Source organism: Rhinopithecus roxellana, chromosome 19, assembly GCF_007565055.1.
Source record: "Rhinopithecus roxellana isolate Shanxi Qingling chromosome 19, ASM756505v1, whole genome shotgun sequence".
NCBI classification, from domain to species: Eukaryota; Metazoa; Chordata; class Mammalia; order Primates; family Cercopithecidae; genus Rhinopithecus; species Rhinopithecus roxellana.
Window position 1 is genome coordinate 65,314,730 of NC_044567.1, and position 12,533 is coordinate 65,327,262.

At 47.3% G+C, this 12,533-nt stretch overlaps 1 protein-coding gene across 1 annotated transcript; it reads right to left on the minus strand.

Moving 5' to 3' along the window:
* Window positions 1-4,061: 4,061 nt before the first annotated feature.
* On the minus strand, window positions 4,062-6,035 carry UBB (ubiquitin B). The gene is made up of 2 exons (XM_010387742.2): window positions 5,628-6,035; window positions 4,062-4,902 (listed from the first exon to the last, which is right to left on the minus strand). The coding sequence occupies exon 2, from the start codon at window positions 4,894-4,896 to the stop codon at window positions 4,207-4,209; it is 690 nt and encodes a 229-aa protein (XP_010386044.1). The 5' UTR covers window positions 4,897-4,902; window positions 5,628-6,035; the 3' UTR covers window positions 4,062-4,206.
* Between the last annotated feature and the right edge of the window lie 6,498 nt (window positions 6,036-12,533).

A 12,533-nucleotide genomic window follows, 5' to 3' on the forward strand; every position in this document is an offset into this window, starting at 1 on the left:
GAGTCTCGCTCTGTTGCCAAGACTGGAGAACAGTGGCGCGATCTCGACTCACTGCAATCTCTGCCTCCTGGGTTCAAGCAATTATCCTGCCTCACACTTCCGAGTAGCTGGGATTACAGGTGCGCGACACCACATCCAGCTAATTTTTTGTATTTTTAGTAGAGACAGGGTTTCACCATGTAGGTCAGGCTGGTCTCGAACTCCTGGCCTCGTGATCCGCACCCCCCCCCCCACCCCGTCCTCCCAAAGTGCTGCAATTACAGGCATGAACCACCACACCTGGCCGCTGTTCTCATTTTTATTTACCTGAGAGCTGACAAAAACTATTTTGGACTGGCATCAGGCCATAGACCAGGCCTCCAACACATATTTAAAGAGCCTTTCCCTGGCCAGGTGAGGTGGCTCACGCCTGTGATCACAACACTTCGGGAGGCCGAGGCAGGCAGATCACCTGAAGTCAGGAGTTCAAGACCAGCCTGGCCAACATGGTAAAACTCTGTCTCTATTAAAAATACAAAAATTAACCAAGTGTGGTGACCACTCTTGTAATCCCAGTTACTCGGGAGGCTGAGGCACACGAATCGCTTGAACCTGGGAGGCGAAGGTTACAGTGAGCCAAGATCATGCCACTGCACTCTGGCTTTGGCTACAGAGTGAGACTCTGTCTCAAAATTGCTCAAATTCATTTGTGTGCAGACTGAATTTGCTGAGATCCATGAATTACTTAGAGGGGGATCTCTATAGAAAATCAGAGATTCCAAAAAAAAAAAAAAAGATTCCAAAAGAGAACTAAAGAGCAATAGCTGAATCTTTTTCTGAAGGATTCACCAGACTACAGACCTATGAGCCTATCCTGTCACACAGCGATGCTTTGGGAGAAATGACCGCACAATATTTTAAGCCCTATTGCCCCAGATAATAAGTTTTTAGGTATTCAGTGAAATGTTCTAATTTTTCAGGTTTGAAGAGCTAGGTTTTTAGTGACAAGATCTTGCTGTGGTAGGCTGATCTGGAACTCCTGAACTCAAGCAATCCTTCCACCTCAGCTTCCCAAGTAACTAGACTACAGGCATATGCCACCATGCCCATTTAAACTTTTTTTTTTTTGGTAAAGAGCCAATTGCTCAGTCTGGCCTCAAGCTCTAGCCTCAAATGATCCTCCCACCTCCACCTCCCAAAGTGCTGGGATTATAGGTATAAGCCACCACGCCTGGCCACGTTTACTGGTTTATTATAAAGATATTACAAAGGACTCAGATGAAGAGATGCATAAGACAAGGTATGGGGGAAGGGGTGCAAAGCTTTAATGCCTTGCCTGGGTGTGCCATCCTCCAGGAACCGCCATGTGTTCAGATATCCAAACTCAGTCCTCTTGGTTTTCTAGGGAGGCTTCACGATGACAGCATTCCTTTCCCCAGGGTATAGGACAGAACCCTCTCTGAAATGGGGGTCTTAGGACTCACAGAAAGGTAGGGGAAGATTACGAGTCCTGTCTTAGGGAAGGTAAAAGGGCACAAGTTAGGTGAGTTTCCTGTGGCCTAACAGACCCAACATGACTATAACAAGGGCTATAGAAGTTATGAGACAGGAACTGTGGGCAAAGAACGGTAAAACCAGAGACTAAGGCAGATTACCTAAAATAATGCGTGAAACCATTCTCAGGTACATGAATATCAAAGGCATATTTATAGATATGCTATTCCTGCATTTGTGTAATATACCCATGGGTACTTCTTGCATGCCAACCACTAACTAGAGATTAACTGGCCAGTGATTTAAAGTCCTAAGTATGTGCTTAAATCATGCCAGTTTTAGTACCAGAAAATGTTATTTTTCTACTATAAACCTGAAAAAACCAAACAGGGCTCCCCACACCACTCCCAATTTTGTGCCAAGAATCACATTTACTTAAGTTGTATTACAGAAGATAGTGAAGAGGGAGGATTGAGAACTTCCTTAGTACACCTTCACTCCCTCAAATATTTTCTATTAGCACTGTGCATGTATTACTGCCTAGTATCCATTGGCATAGAAGCCTAAGAACTGCTTATGTTGCCAGACTGAGACAAGGATAAGCATTTTTACCAAATACAGGTAAAATCTCATTTGTTGCTGCAATATTTTCACAATAAAGTTAAGCTGTTAGTCCTTAAGAACCAACAGTGTGGGGCCGGGCGCGGTGGCCCAAGCCTGTAATCCCAGCACTTTGGGAGGCCGAGACGGGCGGATCACAAGGTCAGGAGATCGAGACCATCCTGGCTAATATGGTGAAACCCCGTCTCTACTAAAAAATACAAAAAACTAGCCAGACGAGGTGGCGGGCGCCTGTAGTCCCAGCTACTCGGGAGGCTGAGACAGGAGAATGGCCTAAACCCGGGAGGCGGAGCTTGCAGTGAGCTGAGATCCGGCCACTGCACTCCAGCCTGGGCAACAGAGCAAGAGTCTGTCTCAAAAAAAAAAAAAAAGAAAGAAAAAGAAAATGTTACAATGACTTCAAAAGGCCGGGCGCGGTGGCTCAAGCCTGTAATCCCAGCACTTTGGGAGGCCGAGACGGGCGGATCACGAGGTCAGGAGATCGAGACCATCCTGGCTAACACGGTGAAACCCCGTCTCTACTAAAAATACAAAAAACTAGCCGGGCGAGGTGGCGGGCGCCTGTAGTCCCAGCTACTCCGGAGGCTGAGGCAGGAGAATGGTGTAAACTCGGGAGGCGGAGCTTGCAGTGAGCTGAGATCTGGCCACTGCACTCCAGCCTGGACGACAGAGCAAGACTCCATCTCAAAAAAAAAAAAAAAAAAAAAAAAAAAAAGAACCAACAGTGTGGCCAAGTGTGGTGGCTCACGCCTGTAAACCAGGCACTTTGGGAGGCCAAGGCGGGCAGATCACTTGAAGCCAGGAGTCTGAGACCAACCCGGTCAACACGGTAAAACCATATCTCTACTGAGAATACACAAATTAGCTGGTGTGCCCCTGTGGTCCCCAGCTATATGGGGGGCTGAGGCACGCAAACTGCTTGAACCTGGGAGGTGGAGGTTGCAGTGAGCCGAGATCGCACCATTGCACTCCAGTCTGGGGAAAGAGTAAGATGGTGAGTTAAAAAAAAAAAAGTGTGAGGAACCACTCTAATTTACCACCTAACTCATCAAGATCAGGAAGATTGTCTTAGATCAGGATACCGTTTTAAACATTAAGTACCTGCAAGCCATCTTTTTCCACAGCCAGTCTTCTTCCATACTCTGATTAGCTGCTTCTTGGCTCATCAGTTAAAACATATAGAGCAAAGAGACATTATGGTCCCGTATTACCACCCAGGTTAAACACTTTGCTGTAATACACTACAGAGCAATAAACACACAACTGGTTAAGTCACTCAGTAATGCAGAATTGAAAGCAGTTACCACTATTCAAGCAGCCTCAGTTAAAACTATTTCTCCAGCCATCTTTGGTCTAGGCAGGAACATTTGCTTTCCTTCAACGTAAAGAAAATGCCTGCATCACTTGAGCCCAGGAAAGATACAGTGAGCTATCATTGTGCCACTGCATACCAGTCTGGACTACAGAGCAAGACCCTCTTTTAAAAAAAGCCTGCATATCCAACTTTTTGAGATGGAGTCTTGCTCTGTCACCAGGCTGGGGTGCAGCGGCACGAGCTCGGCTCACTACAACCTCTGCCTCCCAGGTTCAAGTGATTCTCCTGCCTCAACCTCCAGAATAGCTGAAACTACAGAAACGCGACACCACGCCCAGCTAAATTTTTTAAGCAGAGACACAGTTTCACCATGTTGGCCAGGAAAGTCTCGATCTCGTCATGTGCCTGCCTCGGTCTCCCAACATTTAAATTTGAGCTTCAGAAACTTCGCCATTAATCCAGGATCCTAACATGTAATGACTTACAGCAAAGAAGGCTCTTACCCCTCAGCTCACCCAACTGTATTCCAGAGTCAAGTGACTTCACTTTGGGCACATTACCAATCTCAACATTAAATCCCTCCCCCTCGACATTTTCACCAGTTTTAAGTGTACCCCCATCACTACAGAATTTCATGACAAAACACCAAGTATGCTACCATGCAACGAAACCTTTATTAACATTTTGAACAGGTTCAGCTATTACTGAAACTTGTAATTTCTAAACTTAAGTTGGGGCAAATGGCTATAGTGCAGAGTAATGCCATCAATGGGCACTGCAAACGCAAGACTTAAGAATTAACAGCCACCCCTCAGGCGCAGGACCAGGTGCAGGGTCGACTCCTTCTGGATGTTGTAGTCAGAAAGAGTGCGGCCATCTTCCAGCTGCTTGCCTGCAAAGATGAGCCTCTGCTGGTCGGGGGGGATGCCTTCTTTATCTTGGATCTTGGCCTTCACATTTTCGATGGTGTCACTGGGCTCCACCTCCAGGGTGATGGTCTTGCCGGTCAGGGTCTTCACGAAGATCTGCATACCACCTCTCAGACGCAGGACCAGGTGCAGGGTCGACTCCTTCTGGATGTTGTAGTCAGAAAGAGTGCGGCCATCTTCCAGCTGCTTGCCTGCAAAGATGAGCCTCTGCTGGTCGGGGGGAATGCCTTCCTTATCCTGGATTTTGGCCTTCACATTTTCGATGGTGTCACTGGGCTCCACCTCCAGGGTGATAGTCTTGCCGGTCAGGGTCTTCACGAAGATCTGCATACCACCTCTCAGACGCAGGACCAGGTGCAGGGTCGACTCCTTCTGGATGTTGTAGTCAGAAAGAGTGCGGCCATCTTCCAGCTGCTTGCCTGCAAAGATGAGCCTCTGCTGGTCGGGGGGAATGCCTTCCTTATCCTGGATTTTGGCCTTCACATTTTCGATGGTGTCACTGGGCTCCACCTCAAGGGTGATGGTCTTGCCGGTCAGGGTCTTCACGAAGATCTGCATTTTGACCTAGTTTAAAAGTAAAACATAAGCGTGTCATCTCAGGATCATTGTATTTCTTGCTTCAAGAATTCTTGCTTCATCTAATATGCTTCAAAGTTAGCAACTATTCCTTCAAAATGCCTTAAACACGTTAACATTCCGCTAATCTTCCCTCATTTATACAAGGCTAAATCACTTAATATGAAATTCGTCACTCAAGGTTTCAACGTCAAGAGCGGAGAATCCAGAGCGCTCCTTAACAAGCGTCCACAGCTTTCTCCACTAACAGTTGCGGATATTCAAACTCCCCCGACCGAACTTCAAACTGCCTAAAACCTAAGCACGGTGTTAGGTAAACTGAAAACAAAACCGAACCCACAAGACTCGCGAAGTAAAAATCCCACTAAACACAAGGGGCACCTTTCTCACACTGGGATTCCGAAGTAAAGGTTTCCAAAAGCCACACAAACTACTACCTCTTTTCGCCTTCCCCCGAAGTAAACGCGAGAGAATCGCCGTCGGTTAAGCGTCCGTTAGTTTCTGTCGCCGCGCGCGCGCGCGGCAACCGCCCTCGCCCCCCTCAGGTCAACAAGGCCCACTCTCCCGGAAAGGCCCGGCGCCGCGTCACCTCGCCCTCCCCTCCCCCACGCCCTCCCCTCAGCGGCCCACCCAACCCCAAGAAGCCTCCAGCTTGACTTCACCCACTCCCCCCTCTCACGCCCCCGGAGGTCGTTACGGCTGCGGGACAGTACCTGTTAGCAGTTACGAGGATGCTGCGAATCACCAATCACGGTCAGCCGCAGACACACCAAAATGAGCACACCCAACAAAGCCGGCCGCCCCTGAATGCTCCGGTTTGGCGGAGCGCAAATTTATGCAACGTGTGTTGCGTCGCTTATCACTTCTTACGTAGACGCCGTCTCCGTGCGCCGCTGAAAGTAGTTCGCCGCGCCCAACATCCCGAGACGTAGTTTAGGCTTTTCAACTGAGCCACAAATTCCTCATAGCCGTAAGGAAGGATCCTAACAAATTATGTCCCTTCTTTTCTATGCGCTTCTCTTCCTTCTTTAGGAAAATATAAGAAAATTATAAGGCGGATGAATTCGAGTTAAAGAAACCTTCCTCGAAAGCTCTGGAAACTTCCTTGCAGCGCCGGCACTGATTGGTTAGGCCTGCGAAGGCGAGGTCGGCGCTGATTGGTGGGGGACGTAGTGACTCTATTGTTGCTGGGCTCCGCCTGGGGTGATTTAGCGCCGACGTTGCTAAGTAACTGAGTGCGCGTGCGCTGCACGGGCGCGCCTTCCTGAAAGAGGGTATTTCCGGCGGGAGAAGGAAGAAGGTGTTTGTTTTTTTTACCTTTTTTTTTCTTTTTTTTTTTACTGAGAGGGAGTTTCGCTCTTAGTTCCCAGGCTGGAGTGCAATGGCGCGATCTCGGCTCACCGAAACCTCCGCCTCCCGGGTTCAAGTGATTCTCCTGCCTCAGCCTCCCAAGTAGCTGGGATTACAGGCGTGCTCCACCACGTCCGGCTAATTTTTTCTATCTTTTGTAGAGACGGGGTTTCACCGTGTTGGCCAGGCTGGTCTCGAATTCTGTACCTCAGGTAATCCACCCACCTCGGCCTCCCAGAGTGGGCCGCCGCGCCTCAGAAGCGGGACGGCATGGCACCCGATGTCGCGACACCTGGTGGTGATTGTGAAGCACAGTTCCCTGTCCCATGTTTTAAAAAACGCGACCCTGGTCGGGCGCGGGGGCTCACGCCTGTAATCCCAGCACTTTGGGAGGCCGAGGCGGGTGGATCACGAGGTCAGGAGTTCAAGACCAGCGTGGCCAAGATGGTGAAACCCCCTCCACCTCTACTACAAATATTTTAAAAATTAGCCGGGCGTGGTGGCAGGCGCCTGTAATCCCAGCAACTTGGGAGGCTGAGGCAGATAATTGCTTGAACCCAGGAGTCAGAGATTGCAGTGAGCCGAGATCGCGCCACTGCACTCCAGCCTGGCGACAGAGCGAGACTCCGTCTCAACAAACAAAAAACGCGAGCCCCTCATACACTGGCCAGTTGTTTTTGCTTTTTTGAGACAAAGTCTGGCTCTGTCCCGCATGCTGGAGTGCAGGCTCACTGCAGCCTCGACCTCCAGGGTTCAAGTTATCCTCCCACCTCAGCCTCCCAAGCAGCTGGACCACAGGTGTGGACCATGCCTGGCTTTTACATTTTGTATTTATTTTTTGAGACAGAGACTCGCTCTGTCACCCAACCTGAAGGCCAGTGGCATGATGTGGCTCACTGCAACCTCCGCTTCCCTGGTTCAAGCGATTCTCCTGCCTCAGCTTCCTGAGTAGCTGGGATTACAAGTGCTTGCCACCATGCTTGGCTAATTTTTGTATTTTTCAGTACAGGTGGGGTTTCACCATGTTGGTCAGGCTGGTCCTGAACTCCTGACCTCAGGTGATCTGTCTGCCTCGGCCTCCCAAAGTGCTGGGATTACAGGTATGAGCCACCGTGCTCGGTCTAATTTTTTTGATTTTTTTTTTTTTGGTAGATCAGAGTCTTGCTATGTTACCCATGCTGTCATTGAACTGTTGGGCTCAAGAGATCTGCCTCCCTCGGGCTCCCAAAGTGCTAAGATTACAGGCATGAACCACTGTGCCTGGCAGACTAGCCATTTTTTATTTTTGTTCATGGTTATTGCAGGGTTGTGGAGCTTTAAATCATGCTTCTGTAGTCAGAGTGCTCTTAATTGCGTTGTCTTAATCCTCATCACGGCCCTAGGACAGTCTGTAAATCTGGAGTTGAGAGTGGGACCCTCTGCGGGGACCGGGCACCTGTTGCTGAAGCCCCTCACCACCAGGCCCAGAGAGGTGAGGCTGGAGTCCAGGGTGACAGTGGCTGGGCTTCGCTCTGGCTCCGATAATACCTGCAAATCCAGTCCTTCCCTGTTTCTCCAAACTGGTAGGAAAAAAAAGTGCAGATTAGGGAGCCGAAACCCCATTTCAAGAAACGGGAATTCACCTATAAGAAAGTAGCTGATACTGCTCCCATTGACGTGCTTGTTGTGCAAGGGTGGGGTTAACCAGCTAGGACCAAGCGACGGGTTTCCCTACACCCTGGGTGTGGCCACTCGTCCTGCAAGGAGATAACCCAAGGAAGGTGAGTAAGGCAGATGTGTTTGGATCCTGGTGCCTGGCAGAGTCACGGGGGTGGGGTGGAAGTAAACATGAAATTGCCTGTTTTTCACGTGATACCAACCTTCATAATGTAAGAAGTAGTCTAGAAATGTGCATATTAATACAATTAAGTAAACATCACTTAGAAAGGTCGCGAATTACTAAATTCAACATACCTGATCATAACGTTAAGAAACTGTCGACAAAATGAGCTGGTATATGAGTTAACACCTAGGCAACTTTCAGTTAAATTAAATAAAACCGGGATCTACTGTCTCCTGACGTGAATAAGCAGGAGATAGAAATAAACAGTTTAAGATAATTTTGGAAGTGATTTTGAACGACTTGGGAGGTAGTTTATAAAACGTTTATTTGATTATACAAAGTATGGATTTTCCTTTTTGTTAGCCTAACAGTGATTCTAAATTTATTTCACCAACAAGCAGCTCCTCCTGAATCATGTTGATCGAAGAATGAGCTAGAAGGCAGATCTCATGACTGGTATAATGACTTCACTGGGAAGTTCTAGCAGTTGCCAGAACTTATAGTTAGTCATACAGGCTCCTGGTTCAGTGTTTTCCCAAAGTAGGTAATTTGGTAACCTAAGATCAAGAATTTGGTAATCTGGCACAGTAGGCACTGTGCTCAATAAATGTTTGTTCAGTGATGAAAATGCAATTTTCTCTTTTGTTCAACTGGAGAAAAGAAATTTTGTGACAGCCTTGAAACACAAAGCAAAAAGACAGTAGAGTACTGTATTTCATCTCCATAGGCAAATGCTGTTTGCCTTGGCAGTTCCTTCAAAAGAAACAAAGGGGGATTGATTCTGAGATCTAAGTGATTTTACTTGGCTAGATGCCTTTTAATGAAAATCTGTGACAAAACTGTAGTTCCAATTAAAAGTTCACAGTTGTTTTCTTGACATTATTTGGTGATGTTTAAAATGTGGAATTAATCTCTGATTTGTCAATTCCTTTATATTTCACATTTGGCTATTTCAGTTCAATTATGTAATGAACTCCTGATTTTTTACAAGCAAGTGAGAAACGTTGATATTGAATGCCCAAAGGAACACAGAGCAAAATTCTGTACTGTTTTCATGTTAGGCCTGAAAAGTACAGAAATCTATCCATTAAAAAATAGCTACTTTAGGCAGATTTCAGTGGCTCACGCCTGTAATCCCAGCAGTTTGGGAGGCTGAGGCAGGTGGATCACTTGAGTCCAGGAGTTCAAGACCAGCCTGGCCACCATGGCAAAACCCATCTCTACTAAAAATACAAAAATTATCTGGGCGTGGTGACGCACTCCTGTGATCCCAACTACTTGGGAGGCTGAGGCATGAGAATCCCTTGAACCCAGGAGGTAGAGGTTGCAGTGAGCTGAGATCACGCCACTGCACTCCAGCCTGGGTGACAGAGTGAGACTCCATCTCAAATACAAACAAAAAAATAGCTATCTTAAATGTTTTTTAACATATGTATTTATTATCTATTTTAGAGTATCTGTTGCCCAGGCTGGAGTGCAGTGGTGCAATCATAGCTTACTTCAGCCTCCAACTCCTGGGCTCAAGCACTCCTCCTGTGTCAGCCTTCCAAGTAGATGGGATTACACATACAAGCCGCTCTGCCTGGCTACAATATTGTTATCATGAAATAGTACATAAATTCATGAAAGCTGAAGGTAACAAACCAAATACCATATAATCCCCAATTTGCTTAAGCATTTAAAAACCTTTTTTTTGGCCGGGCATGGTGGCTTACACCTATAATCTCAGCGCTTTGGGAGGCCAGATCGCCTGAGGACAGGCGGTGGATCACCTGAGGTCAGGGCTTTGAAACCAGCCTGGCCAACATGGCGAAACCCCGTCTATACTAAAATACAAAATTAGCCAGGCATGGTGGCGCATGCCTGTAATCCCAGCTACTTGGGAAGCTAAGATAGGAGAATCACTTGAACCTGGAAGGCGGAGGTTGCAGTGAGCCAAGATGGTGGCATTGCACTCCAGCCTGAGCAACAAGAGCAAAACTCCATCTCAAAAAAAAAAAAAAAAAACTTTTATTTTTAAATTTTAAATTGTGATTTAAAAAAAATACATAATCTGGCCGGGCGCGGTGGCTCACACCTGTAATCCCAGCACTTTGGGAGGCCGAGGCAGGTGAATCACAAGGTCAGGAGATCGAGACCATCCTGGCTAACACGATGAAACCATGTCTCTACTAAAAATACAAAACATTAGCTGGGCATGGTGGCGGGCACCTGTAGTCCTCGGGAGGCTGAGGCGGGAGAATGGCATGAACCTGGGAGGCAGAGCTGGCAGTGAGCCGAGATTGTGCCACTGCACTCTAGCCTGGGCAACAGAGCAAGATTTCTGTCTCAAAAAAAAAAGAAAAAAGAAAACACATAACCTGACATTTACCCCCAATTTTGACTGTACAATTTGCTAGTGTTAACTATATTCATATTATTGTGCAACAGTTTGTTTTTTTGTTTGTTTGTTTTGAGACAGAGTTTTGCTCTTGTTGGCCAGGCTGGAGTGTAGTGGCATGATCTCTGCTCACTGCAACCTCCGTCTCCCGGGTTTAAGCAGTTTGCCTGCCTCAGCCTCCCAGATAGCTGGGATTACAGGTGCCCACCAACACGCCCAGCTAATTTTTGTATTTTTAATAAAGACAGGGTTCACCATGTTGGTCAGACTAGTCTCAAACTCCTGACCTCAAGTGATCCACCCGCCTTGGCCTCCCAAAGTGCTGGGATTACAGGCGTGAGCCACTGCGCCCGGCCATGTGCAACAGATCTCTGGCACTTTTTCATCTTGTAAAACTGAAGCTCTGTCTACATTGAACAATAACTCCCTTTTCCCCCTCCTCCCAATCCTGGCATCCACCATTCTACTTTCTGTCTCTATGAGTTTGACTACTTTAATGCCTCATATAAGTGGAATTGTACAATATGTGTTTTTTTGTTACTGGCTTATTTAATTATTTATTTTTAAGATAGCGCCTTGCTTTGTTACCTAGGCTGGAGTGCAGTGGTGCAAACGTGACTCACTATAGCCTCGACCTCCTAGGCTCAAGTGATCCTCCTGCCTCAGCCCTTGAGTAGCTGGGGCTATAGGCACACGTCACCACATCAAGCTAATTTTTTTGTATTTTTTGTAGAGATGGGGTTTCACCATGTTGCCCAGGCTGGTCTCAAACTCCTGAGTTCAAGCGATTTCCAACCTCAGCCTCCTGAAGTGCTGGGATTGCAGATATGAGCCACCATGCCTGGACTGGCTTATTTCATTTAGCATAATGTCCTCAAGATTCATCCATGTTTTAGCATGTGACAGAATTTCCTTCTTTTTTTGAGACGGAGTCTTGCTTAGTTGCCCAGGCTGGAGTGCAGTGGCAAGATCTCAGCTTACTGCAACTACTGTCTCCTGGGTTCAAGCAATTCTCCCGTCTCAGCCTCCCTAGTAGCTGGGATTACAGGCACCCACCATCATGCCCGCCTAATTTTTTTTGTATTTTAGTAGAGACGGGGTTTCACCATGTTGGTCAGGCTGGTCTTGAACTCCTGACCTCAAGTAATTTGCCCATCTCGGCCTCCCAAAGTGCTAGGATTACAGGTGTGAGCCACCGCACCCGGCCTCCTTTTTTAAGACTAATATTCCCTTGTATCTACCTCATTTTCTTTTCTTTCTTTCTTTCTTTTTTTTTTTTTTGAAACGGAGTCTTGCTCTGTCGCCCAGGCTGGAGTGCAGTGGCCGGATCTCAGCTCACTGCAAGCTCCGCCTCCCGGGTTTACGCCATTCTCCTGCCTCGGCCTCTGAAACAGCTGGGACTACAGGCGGCCTCCACTTCGCCTGGCTAGTTTTTTTTTTGTATTTTTAGTAGAGACGGGGTTTCACCATATTAGCCAGGATGGTCTCGATCTCCTGACCTCGTGATCCGCCCGTCTCGGCCTCCCAAAGAGCTGGGATTACAGGCTTGAGCCACCGCGCCCGGCCTCTACCTCATTTTCTTTATTCATTCGTCTGTTGATGGACACTTGAGTTGTTTCTACATTTTAGCTATTGTGAATAATACTGCAGTGAACATGGGTGTACAAATATCTGTTCAAGTCCTTTCAGATCTTTTGGGGTATATACCCAGAAGTGGAATTGCTGGACCATACGATAATTCAATGTAAAAAAAATTTTTTTTTTTTTTTTTTTTGGTGACAGGGTCTTGCTTTGTTGCCCAGGCTGAAGTGCACTGGTGCAATGACAGCCCACTGTAGCCTTGATGTCCCAGACTCAAGGGATCCTTCCATGTCAGCTCCCAGAGTAGTCGGGGCTATAGGCATGTACCACCATGCCTAACTAATTTTTAACTTTTTTGTAGCGACAGGAATCTCACTGTGTTGCCCAGGCTGGTCTCAAACTTCTGGCCCCAAGCAGTCCTCCGACCTCAGCCTGCCAAAGTGCTGAGATTACAGGTGCAAGCCACAGTGCCTGGCCCAAAATGGT